Source organism: Hyperolius riggenbachi, chromosome 9 (genome assembly GCF_040937935.1).
Source record: "Hyperolius riggenbachi isolate aHypRig1 chromosome 9, aHypRig1.pri, whole genome shotgun sequence".
Taxonomy (NCBI): domain Eukaryota; kingdom Metazoa; phylum Chordata; class Amphibia; order Anura; family Hyperoliidae; genus Hyperolius; species Hyperolius riggenbachi.
The window spans coordinates 164,193,217-164,206,466 of record NC_090654.1 but is presented as its reverse complement, the minus strand read 5'-3'; the positions used below and the strand labels follow the sequence as shown (position 1 = coordinate 164,206,466).

The 13,250-nt window shown below is 41.1% G+C and overlaps 1 protein-coding gene across 3 annotated transcripts in view; it reads left to right on the top strand.

Moving 5' to 3' along the window:
• The window catches only part of DCP1A (decapping mRNA 1A), a 168,230-nt gene that overhangs the window by 147,593 nt on the left and 7,387 nt on the right, over positions 1-13,250 (top strand). For 2 of the 3 annotated variants that reach the window (XM_068253648.1, XM_068253649.1), the window contains one exon: positions 2,037-2,193. In XM_068253648.1, coding sequence (XP_068109749.1) covers positions 2,037-2,117 — 81 coding nt within the window. In that variant the 3' untranslated portion in view covers positions 2,118-2,193. Of the gene's footprint in view, positions 1-2,036; positions 2,194-13,250 lie in introns of those variants that run through there. The other variant, XR_011023994.1, reaches the window with a different exon arrangement.

Sequence of the window (13,250 nt, the reverse complement as noted above, 5' to 3'; positions counted from 1 at the left end):
GCATAAAAAGTTGGGTGTACAAGTAAACAATAGGGGGTAGAGGCTATGGTGCTCGTGATAGTAATGGGCTATGGGGTATTTTTTACACAGATTTGCAATGAGTGGTATTGGTAATGAAAAAGGGTATGTGTCAGCAAGTGTAATGGGTAATAGAGCATTGAGAAGAGAACAGGGGGCCAGAAATATAAGGTAAAGTGTGCAAATAAAATAACATAAAGAACTCACCAGAATTCCAGCAGTAGCAGGTGTAGCGCCTCAGTGGAGTGGTGAGGACGCTCAACTCCTTATATATGCACAGGTACTTGCTAATAGGGCCAATTAGATGTGTGGGAAGTGTTAGGTGGGCGGGTTAGGGTGAGTGTGCGAGCAGCCAATGGGTTCTCGCCATCTGTGTTCAGTGAATTGGGTTTTTGGGAAGGGTGGGCGGGGTTAGGGCGGGCTTGCGAGTAGCCAATGGGCTCTCACCACCTGTGTTCAGTGTGTTAGGTAGTTGGGGGGGTGGATACAGGTATCATGGTTACCAAATGTGCAGGTGAGTACAGTATTAGCTAAATAGAGTACTGGCACTGGCTTTGACATGGGAGACCAGGGTTCGAATCCCGGCCAGGGGATAGTTAATAAGAAAATAATACATGAACATAATATTAATTATGGCAGGAATTAAATTAATACATTTGGCAACGCAAATGTAATGTAACAAAATTATAGCTGGTGTTGATACAGAAAGGCAAAATAAATACTCATGGAAAAAAACATAAACATTGGAGGATAAGTTATAAACAACCGGAAAAAAAAAAAATTATGGTAAAAACAGTGAGATAAAAAGGAGGAAGAAGACCAAGTAAAACAAGACAAATAAAGATGTATAAATCATGAACAATTCTAATTATTGATATAAATAATGTGAATATACAGATGTGTAAATATACAGCTATGTAAAAATAATGATCTAGCCTGAGGTATTGTTGTAAAGATGAACGTTGCTATATTAAAAATGAAAAATACAAGTATAAATAATAAAAGTACTAAAAATAGGAGTACTAAAAATATTACACATAAAAGGATAAAAGAGAGCGACCAGAGATAAAAGAAAAACGGAATAGGTAGTGTTTTAGTGGATTTTTTCCAAAACTTCGTTCAGACCTTTAGGTATGAGGGTTCTTAGAGTTTGTATCCAGTACATTTCATGTTTTTTAAGTTGTTCGAACGCATTTGGTAAACTAGCATCAATAGTCAAGTAGTATAATGCTGAAGAGTTGTGGGTTATTGTCATGGTGGGTGCAAAAGTGCCGTGAAACGCTGTGAAGGGGGAATTTATTGGTGATGTTTCTTTTGTGTTGCCCGATTCTGCTGCGGGCCAACTGTGTAGTTTTCCCCACGTACTGGAGACGGCAAGGGCATGAAATGAGATAGATGACGAATTTGGATTCGCAGGTGAGGTGTTTTTTTATGGGATATTGAATATTGGTGCTAGAGGAAACAAAGGAAGCACAGGTGTTGATGAACTGGCAAGCTGTGCAGCGGTTCTTGTTGCAGGGGAAGCAGCCAGGCTCCTGTGCTTGCGGAGGGGAGAGTTCATTAGTTGTACGTAATTTGCTCGGTGCTAGGAGGTTGCGGAGATTCAGTGCTCTCCTATATGTAGTTGAAGGTGCTGTGGGTAATAAGGGCCGTAAGTAGGGGTCTTGCATGAGACTGTCCCAGCGATTTTTTAGAATATTGCGGATGGACAAATGTTGGGCATTGTAACGAGTAATGAACCGGGGTGGGCCTATGGTATTGGAAGGTTGTCTAATGATTGGTCGGGGTTTGGAACATTTGGCTCTATGTCTTGCATCTTTGATACGTTTTTTGGGATAATGACGATCTGTGAATTTTTTGGTGAGAAATGACAATGCAGAGGCTTTATCCATCTAGGTAACTGTCCAATGTTGAGCGTTGAATGAGTCTATTGACCAGCCTTTTATAATAAACCTTGTAAGATTGTTATATTTCCTTATTATGAGATGCGTTGCACTAATGGATTTCTGTATTTCTAGAATGATGCCAACTTTCTCAATACGATTCATGAAGCTTATTTACAAGTGCTTACCAAAAGTATGGACAATGTTAAACTATAAAGGAGGAGAGCGAGGGTGACCCAATCTCTACTACATACCTACAAGCAAAAAAATGCAAAGTATCTGGTGAAAGAAGTGACATTTGTCATGTGTATTATGTTGGACTGTACAGATGGGCTTTCTGCTGAACGTGAAAGGGAGATTTCGAGTAATCACAAGCTGTGTACGCTGTGTACATTGCAAGTCATTGTATATCTTACTATGTTTACACCACAGGGCAAGTTTAGATAAAATGATGCAATTGCTGAGTTGGCAACCAGTCAGATTCCAGATTTCATTTGCAGAGTATGCTGTATAATGATTTCTGTTACTTGATTGGTTGCTACCTGCAGCGACTATATGTTGTTTTTTTCATAGACCCCTGTATCTTACACTGTAAAATGTGTTCTTATCTATAGAACATTTACTAGTTGCTATTGCTATATAGTGCAAAAAATACAGGCCAACATTTTACATTTTTTTTAAATTACCTTCATTCTCTTATTTTGTTCTTAAAACCCCAAACCATTACATTATTTTAAGAAAAGACAAGGTTTGCCCAAGAGGAAATATGATTTTACTTATTTTAATAATTGGCTTTGACATTGCTATAGATTCATAGCTGTCTTTTCTGCCTTTTTTCTTCCTGGTGCTGGCAGTGGGGACAAGTGCAAGCATGCAAATTAGACCCAATCATGTCCACTAAGTTACAAGTGCAGAGTAAAAAAAAACTGGGAGATAACATAGCGCACTGCTATGGGATGCTGTAATCTAAATGATTGATCCATCTGTATTGTTTTATTGATCCACGAGAACTCCATAATAAGCCATATTATGCCCCCCTATATATAATATATTAATTCAAGCTTTATTTAAATATTGTTGAAACCATACTTTCTACTATTTTAAAAATTGATTTATATTGATTCAATTGACTTTTCTTCACCAGTCCCATTGTTTGAACAATAAAAAGCAGCTTCAGTCAGGCATTTTATTGTGTTTAAAAGATAACACTATTGTTCCTCGTTGCATTGTAAATTATCTGCGTATCTTCAGACTCCTTAAAATTGGTGAGCTGGAAAGTTGTCTAGAACATTTAAAGGGTATTAAAGTAAATAAATGTGAAGCCAATAATAAAAAAAAGTCAGGTGCCAGGGAGGGCTCTGGATCCTTTAGTCTTCCCTGTCTTCTCTCTGTCCCCTTGTTACTGCGCTGACTCCCCTGGTACTGCTATTAGACCAACTGGTCGACTACACCTCCTTGACCCATTGGAAGACTTTGGAAGCATTTGTGTATCCGAGTGCTTCAGAAGCTGGGTGCTTTCGTACTGTCCATGCAGGGTGCTTCTGAAGCCTTCCAAGCTCTCACAGATGTGACAGATTTTAACCAGGGTGACAGGGCTGGAACTAGGGGACATAGAGAAGACAGGGAAGGCTCGCCCTGTCCATCTGACCTTTTTTTTTTTTTTTTTTTTTTTATGCCAAATGTGTTGCAATTGAATGGCTAATCTTGTGCCACTTCATGGGGTAAGTTGTGATAAAATTGGGTAAAATTACACTTAAAATTGTAATTACACACACACACTGAGGGCCAGTGCACACCAAAAACCTCTAGCAGATCTGCAAAACCCTAGAGGTTTTTGAAGCAGATGTTTCAGAGCGATTCTAGGCATGTTTTGAGAGAGATTTTCTAAACATGCCTATCGTTTTTTGGAGCGTTTTTGTGTAACAGATTTCATATATTGTTACAGTAAAAGCTGTTACTGAACAGCTACTGTAACAAAAATGCCTGGAAAACCACTCTGATTTAGCGTTTTTCAGAGTGGTTTTCCACTTTCCTGTACTTAACATTGAGGCAGAAACGCCTCAGAAATCTAAAAAATGCTGCAGCCCTCCAGTTTGCGGTTGTGGAAAAAAACGAACTGCTCTGGTGTGCCCCAGCCCATTGAAATACATTAGCCAAGCGGTTTTCCCCCTGCAAGCGGTTTCAAAAACGCTCATGAACCGCTCTGGTGTGCACCAGCCCAGAAAGAGAGGAAACCACACCAGGAAATATTATAATGCAAGTGCAAGCCTTCCTCCATTAGAATTCAATTATGGCCAGAGTCTAGGTGCACCTCCTATGTGCAATACCTCATGGGACAGCTTCCACTGCATGCAAATTTGTGTATAATTTCTGCACACAGATTCGCATAGCAAATGTATTTCAATGGACCGGTTTCCATTGTGTGCATAATCTGTATGCAGATCTGTGCAGAAAAGAATCTGTACAGCAATGTCAGTTTGTGCATGCCACATGACGTTTTTGCATGCTTCTAGTGGAAGCGGGCCCTTACGGTTTCTGAATACAAGTCTGAGAAGCAATGGTGAGTTTTTTGGTTTTGTTTTTTTTTGTCTCAGAATTTTAGCTGTTTTTTTGGTTTCTAAAATGAAAACATGCATTTTCAAATTATATTGTATTAAAAATGGACTCAAACAAGGGGATGTGCCCACTGATAGCTAGACTGCAACCGATAATATATGTGCTTTAGAAATATGTGCATTTGTTAGTTAAATAGCTCACAAAACTCGCATTAACTTTGTCAGCCTGCATTTCTGGAGGTACTGATTATAATTCACTTGAAGGCATTAGATATGTATTTTTAAATGTGCATCCATTACACAGGGTTGTAATAGGTTTTATTTAAAGGAGTCATCAGGCAATCCTAAAGGAAATAAGCAGTACTTACCGGGGGCTTCCTCCAGCCCCAAGCTCCCAGCATGTCCCTCGCCGCAGCTCTTCCTTCAGCCGTTCGCCGCAGCTCCAACCCATTCCCCGGCGATGACGTCAGGGCGACCTCCAGGTCGGCCTGTACTGGGCCTGCGCGAGCGGCGCTGTCAATCACCGCCACGTGGGCCGGAACGGACTGCACAGGCGCAGTAGTTCTGCGCCTGCGCTGTCCGCTCCGGCCCACGTGGCAGTGACCGCCGGGGACCGGGAGGGAGCTGCGGCGAACGGCTGAAGGGAGAGCTGCGGCGAGGGACATGCTGGGAGCTTGGGGTTGGAGGAAGCCCCGGGTAAGTAGCACTTATTTCCTTTAGGATTACCTGATGACTCCTTTAAAGCAGATCTTTTAATTTTTATTTTTTTTTTATATAGAAATTTAGCTCCCTTTCATTCTGGACAGATTATACAAAAGAGTACATTTTAGAAATCAAATTTAAAGAAGCCATAATTGTGGCAGATGTGTCCCAGTCTGCAAAGCAATATCTGGCATTTTGGCAGTGTAGGAATTGGTTAGTACTCTGTACTTGCCAGAGGCATGTCAGCATCTAGGGACATGGCATTCTTGCACTGATGGGAGGAAGCAGGAACTCTATGGTATAAGCAGAGTGTGGACATCCTAGAATATGTCAGGTTGTATTTCCACACACCATACAATTTTTTAAATATCTGTTCAATTTAAGAATTGCAATAAATTTTTCCGACTAATTGTAACATTTCAAAAATATGACCAATGTTTTACCTATGATCAATTTGTTCCTCAATTATGATAAAAGTGATTGGAAACTCAGAGAAAATTGCTAAGTTGTGTATATTAATAAATTAACAATCCAGCACACACCATACAATCTTTAGTAGAAATTGAAGAGAAATATCTGGCATTTCAGGATCGATTTAAATCGAAAAAAACGGGAAATCCGATCAGATTTTTCAGTCGAATGAAAAAAAGCGTTTGATTTTTTTTCAAGATACGGTAGTTTTTTATCGAATGACTGTAAAATCGGATCATTTTATTGTATCGTGTGTGGCCACCTTTAGGGGGAGAATCTCATACTCCCTGACCCAGCAACACCCAGAGCTTGCAAATGGAACCGCAAGGTCTGTCCTATACTAGAGTAGGGCAGAAAAGTGAAAGGCTGACTGCTGCTAAATATCATTTTTTTTCTTTTGCTTTCTATACCTCTATTGGAGAGGTTTTCCCCACTTCCTGCCCCAGTAGCACCTGTATCTGTGACAAGTAGGGAGGAAAATTCTACCCAATGAGGACGTAGCCAGCAAAAGAAAAAACGGCAAAAGTTCTGTCCTTAGCTAAAAACCAAATAAAAGTTTGCTCTGTATTAAGGTTTTAATGGCCTATGATTCAGCTACTTAATTATACACCCGTAGATGTGCACAAACATTGCCTGTATCTGGGGGCACCTGCAGTATTTCCGCAGTGACTTTTTATTTGTTGTTTTTTTAAGTATGCAGTGCACTATAAAAACATCTATAAATGTACGAAGTATATAAGCAAGGTATTTGGGAAATAATACAATCATGAACCACACAGTATGTATAAAATAAGATTAACTTGTAATATGTAATAATAATTTCTTGTGTTGAAGACGGGCTCCTTTTTATTTTTATTTATGCAAAACTTGGTTTTAGTGCCATGCTGATCAATTTATCTAATCTTATTTGAACCTCTGTATGTTGTATACATATTTGTGTAAATAAAAATGCACATTTGGTTTGGAATTGGATGTGTCCCTAGTTACTGAAACACTTCTAGTGTTTGAGATCTTATAAGATAAGAAGAGAAATTGCCTCTGCATTCCAACTCGGACAGTGCGATCTGTCTCTGTTTGATTTGTTGCTTTTTATACCAGATGATAAAATGTCAATGTGGCCAATACACTGGTTGATTGTTTTGCATCTACATCCAGCCAATTCAATAATGTGATTGATTGTGCTAAAAATTGATGCAGCAAACAATCCCTGTTAAATTGATTTTCAACCAAAATCTATCAATTTTGAGGATTGCACCAAATGGAATATTTCAGTCAGTAAGCGGCGGGTCGGGAGTGTGTTACTGGTTGTGTTCGTTTTGCAATGACCGATGCAGCACCAGAGCTTATTCTCATATGTCCACCATGCACCTTCGCTTCACTGATGGGCTCTACTTCCTGACTCTTCTCTACTGGGTGCCTGTGTAATGTCACAAATGCTAGAGGTAGAAGCCTTCAGTGGTCTCATAAGGTACGGGCCACGGTGCCTGAAGTGTTTGGCCTCTAGTGTTTATCACATGACACAGGCCCCCAGGAGAGAAAAGACCTTAAAGTGTACCAGAGATGTCAGCTTTTAGATTTTTTTTTTTTACTTACCTGGGGCTTCCTCAACCCCCCTAAGCATGGATGCGTCTCTCGCTGTCCTTCTGCATGCCTCCGTTAAGCGGTAATCTGCTCCGGTATATTTAATAGCTGACAACTTTGGGTTTCTTTAAATCTATTTAAAATCTGTGTATAGCACATCGGCCAGTGTATTGCCAGCTTAATTCTCTAAAAGCTCTTTTATAGAGTTCTCTCCAAATCTAATCCCACAAATAAGGACACTCCATGAAATTGAACGCTTTGACACGATCTAATACTGGTTGAATTCTGCTCCTTGTAGGACATTTGAAGTGAGAGGGATATGGAGGCTGCCATATTTATTTCCTTTTAAACAATACCAGTTGGTGGCCCTGGTTCCCCAGCAAGAGATCAAGCATGCTGGATGTTCTCGCCGAACCAGTCCAACTCCATTGTTCTCTCCTTTGTGCCACATACCATCTGTCTGCATCGCTAGTCTACAGGCTATCATCGTGTCTGTACAGCCTCAGCCCTATCACTGTCGCCCGAGGGATTGTGTCCTGATCCCTTACCAGCAGGTGTTTCTCATTGGCCTTTGGTATTCCTAATGCATCACACCTGTGGACTTCTTATATAAGAGCCTTTTCCCTCTTAAAGGATACCAGAGCCCAAATTAATATGAGAAACGGGAGGGGGGGGGGGATGGCATGTATGGTGAGCTGTCCTGAGGTGAGCAGTGAGCATCAGGACAGCCCACCTTATATGCCTGTCCCCCCCCGTTTCTCATATTCATTTGGGCTTTGGTATCTTTGAGGCCCCGTTCACATTGCCACGGGCATTTGCAACTATCGCTAATCACAAATGCGTTACCTGCAGCGGTTTGCCAGTGATTCTGGAGCGATCGCGATTAGCATGTATAGAACCGCTAATCGTGATCGCTGCCAAAACGCTACTTCGTCCAGTGTTTTTTTTTTTTGTTTTTTTTTTTGTCCGCACTTCCCTGTGTGAATGAGCCCTAAGACTTAAATATTACAGTTACTAGACCTGTGTGTGCAGTTAATTTATGAACAAATCTGTTCTTGTTACCTTGTGCTTTTTCCTGACTACCTGGTTACTTACTTAGGCTACTATCACACAGACACATTGTGTTGCATCAGTCAGTACATTTACATTGCAAACAAAATGCCATTATATTGTTATGGTACATTCATATCGGCATGTTAAGGCTCATACACAAGTCCAACATAATGCACAACCAAGCTATTTACACAAGTATGTACACACGCCAACCAACTAAACAACCAACTCACTTAAATACTGCGCACGCAAGTGAAACGACAAACTGCACAGCATGACTGCATTCAAAAAGATGTTCAAATGACTTGTACACACGTGACCAACCTGCAAGACAGTTGTGCAGGTTGATCCACCTGATGGATTTGGCAAACCACCGGTTATCACTCTGTGTTGCATCTCATGTGTAAAACATGATGCAACTTTACCCCTCTATTGCAATCCAGTTTTTACAGAGTATGCAGTGTGAAACCATCCTGCCTGTGACTTTACTTAATTTTGTAGTGTGCATTGCTTGTAAATATTGTATGGTGCTCACTGAGTTAATTTTTTTATGTTGCCTTATTTTTCAATTTGTATTTAGTCCATTGTTCTCTAATATACCCAATTCTCTTTAATCTGGTGTTTCAGTGAATTGCTGCAACGAGTGGTCAGTGGCTTCCTGTCTAAACACCCGACTGCATCACAGAACCTAAGCAAGTCTTTTACTCAACATGATGTGTAGCAACAAACTGTTTACTTGCTTTTAAACTATCCATATGTGACCTGCTACTAGGGGCGAATAAGTCTTTGGAATACACTTTAATCTTAGAGAAAAACGTTTTTACTGCAGGAAAAAGGGCACCTTAGCTGATACTTATATCATAGGAAATATAATCTGAAATTTAGCCGTGGGGAACCGGAGGATCGTTCAAAGACGGCGTAAGGGGTTGGCAGAAGCCCCAGGTAAATGAGTTTATTTTTTTTTTTAAATCATGTTTCAGTTCCGCTTTAAGTATCAAAGACTGCTGGTACCACAAAACTGTGCCGCCCAACGAATCACAGCACATACCCGCTGCTCTTTCCAGTCACGCCATTGTCTCTATGATGGCAGAGCTCTGTGTGTTGGTTAGGAGTCGCTTTCATTGGCTCCTGACCCTGTCCATCAATATAAGTCAACGGGATTGAATAACAATGATCACGCTGTCAGGAGCCAATGAAATCGGCTTCTGACTGGCTCACAGAGCTCTGCTGTCATAGAGACAACAGAAAGAGGTGCCTGCAGCGGGTGCAGAGCGGGGCAATCATTAGCGGCAGGAGCACGTGGTAAAGCAGTTGAAATCTACGTCCTGTCAGAGACACGCAGCCACCTGCGTAGATTTCAACCAAACTGGTCCGCAAGTGTTTAAAAGGTAAGATGCCTTGCCTCCAGGATGAGGCTATGCCAAGTATAGAAAAATCACTTTAGTAGACACAGAATATTTATATCACGCTTTTCTTCTGGCAGACTCAAAGCACCAGAGCTGCAGCCACTAGGAAGGGCTCTATAGGCAGTAGCAGTGTTAGGGAGTCTTGCCCAAGGTCTCCTAATGAATAGGTGCTGGCTTACTGAACATGCAGAGCCAAGATTCGAACCTTGGACTCCTGTGTCAGAGGCGCAGCCCTTAAACGTTACACTATCCAGCTACTAATAAAGATATTTTTCTATACTTTGCACATCCTCATCCTTGAGGTAAGTCATTTGACCTTCAGGGGCTGTTTTATGGTTGGGAACTTTGTTTTCACAATTTTCCGTTGAAACGTTTTTTTGGTTTTCTGGAGCGACTGAACCATCTGGAAGTGGATGCATCGTACTAGGGGGTGGATCTGATACATTTTAGTGCTACACTGTGGTTACCATTATTTTGACCCCGGTTTGTGCATACACATTTTTTTCTCGAGACAGTTTACTTCATTACCAGATATTATACACTATTATTTTTTATATAGCACCAACATCTTCTGTAGCGCCGTACATGGTACAAAACAGACAATAGGGGGTAGCAGTTCAACACTGTGCAATCAGGACAACCAGCAAGTATAAATACATACAATTGATGGGTAGTTTGAAACATCACCAGTAGGTGTGAGCAAGAACTTGACCTGGAGTTTGTGTAAACAAAGGTCACCTCGCCTTTGCCACCGCCTCCCTTCACAGAGGAGATTCCAGGTTTAGAAGGTGGAAGTGTAAAACTGGAGAGCAGCGTGGAAAACATTGGAAGGGAGGCGGCAGCCAAGAGGCGTTAACCCTTGTGTGCTCAGCCAGAACCCCCTGTAAAGTCTAATGCTGGGAATACACGGCTCGATTTTTGCTCTCGATTTCACGCCTGATCGATTTTCGCGCTCAATTCCGCGGTTGATTTGCTTATCTTTCGCTTGTTTTTCTTTTATCATTGTTCCCTTTGCAAAATCGAGCGCGGAATCGATCGATCGGGCGGGAGATTGGACATGTCGGAAATTATCTATCACGCCATCTAAATGGCTCAAAATCGAGCTGTGTATTCCCAGCATGCGACACGCTTTTTTTTTTTTTTTAATCAATCATCTGTTTATTGAAATAACAAAAAGGCGTATACAGTAGCAAATTATATAAAACTTAGAAACTATTAGAATAGCAATCAGGATGAATACAATTATCTTCACAATGAACGCGAATTATACAGCGGTCAGATACTCAAGCCACAATGATATAGTCCATCCAATAGGCTCGCTAATCCATGTATGATTAAGAACATGAAATAAAACATAGTATAACAGAACTTCCATAATAGGAAGAGACAGACAAAAACAAACACAAACTTATATCCGACCAAAGAGTTAGATTAATAACACAAGCCAATAGTCTAAATATCATATTGAACACATCCCAAACCACCTGAACTGAGGAAAAGGTACTGAAGAAACAGAAAATTATGGGGCCTTACGATTACGCGACTGGAGCCACAATGTCATGTCCCAGTCCTCCCATGGACCCCACACCTCCCTGAGTGCGTCGATATTATCATGTATTCTAGCCGTTAGATCTTCCAATCACCTAACATCATTAATTTTATCTATTAATATTGTTTTACTTGGAATCGTTGTGGAGTCCTGTACCAAAACATAAGAATTTTACAATGGTTTTCTTTATGGACTGAGCAAAGTGTGGATTTTGCGATAGACTACCAGATCCTAGACGACATTGGAGCTGTGATATCCATAGAAAGGGCCCGAGACCAATATTCCATGTACCTGTGGGAGGGTAAAGTGTCTGCTGGAAAAGCACAGAGAATTTTATAAATAGAGGAAATTAAGTGTGCCTGCGTCAGACCATTATTACATAGACTTTCAAACTGGGTAGGTGAGGAGGTAAAGTCAGCATTCCTCAAAGATTTAGCATAATGTTTGATTTGATGAAAATTGAAGCATAGGGCAGGGGTTAACTTGACCCATTGAGAAAGTTGATCAGCAGAGACAAATGTTTTAGAAATGGTATCTAGAAGATGCCCAAGTTCAAAGATATTGCTGTCTGACCAACCCTTAACCACTAAGGATGACGAGTTATTAGGGATCTATGGATTGAAAATTACATTGACTAATGCTGGGTACACACGATGCGTTCCCGCACTCGATGCCCCACTTGATTCCCGGCCGCACGATTATGTCCGAGCATTTCCAATCACGTTTCGATGATTGTTAGGTCGACTTTTATGTAAAGTATGCCAAATCGACCCATCGAAACGTGAATCAGGCATGTCGGAAATAATCGAGCGGCCGGGAATCGAGCGGGGCATCGAGTGCGGGAACGCACCGTGTGTTCCCAGCATAAGGAACATTAGTAGTAAGGGAGAACTTTGATGAGCAGTAATGCCAGATATTCTTGGTAAATTGCATGATACGGAGGAGAGGAGAGTCAGGGGGTCTTGATGACCAGAGGAGAGTACACGGCTGGACAGGAGCTAACCAAAGTTTTTTAATATGCATCCATTTAGAAAACACATGCAATTGAGTCCAAGAAATCACATGTTTCAAGTGAGCAGCTAAATCGTATTTTGTAATGTCAGGAACACCAAGACCTCCATATCCTTTCCTGGTCAACATAACAGAGCGTGGGATCCTAGAGGATTTGTTTAACCAAATATAATGGAGAATGTCTTTTTGAAGGGATGTTAAAATCGTAAAAGGTACTTTGACCGGTAGAGTTTCGAAAAGATATAGTAGTTTCGGTAGTATAGACATGGAAATGCTACACATTCTATTGAATAGGGATAATTTAAGGGGAAACCGTTTTCAGTAAACGTCCAACTTCTGCTAGCAACGGGGTGTAATTAACAGAGTATAGGCTATCATAGGTAGGTGTGAGATGTATACCCAAATATTTGAGGATGGGCACCAGTGATATGGAAAAGAAGCTTTTATAATGGAAGCCATTTCGAGAGGGATATTAATTGGGAGTGCTTCTGTCTTAGAGGAATTAACGTTATAGCCGGAGAGGGCACCAAACTCAGCTAGAATCTTATGAAGACAGGAGAGTAGTCAAAGGGAGGGTTAGTCAGAGTACCTAAAATGGCGTGTGCAAATAATGAGAGTTTAAATTGTTTAGAACCCACACATATACCCATAACATCTGGAGATTCCCGAATAGTTGAGGCCAGTGGCTCAATGCATAAGACAAATAGAAGGGGAGATAGCGGACAGCCCTGTCTGGTTCCCTAAGACACACTTTTTGCTAAATTGTTCTTGCTCATCGCTATGTGCATTTGATGAAATACACAGAAACAGGATCTAGAGGATAGTGGATTGGAGACACTAGGGGAGGAGACACAAGGGTTTGCGGATAAGGTTGAAGATTTCCAGGCTTGAATCATGATGTACAAGCTGTGGGAGAGGGCTCCAAAGGAGAAGTGACGCTCATAAGAAGTCCTGGATGTAAAATGGAGTGGAGGTGACCAAGCTAGAAGACAAGAGGGCCTCCTTGAAAGAGCAAAGTTTA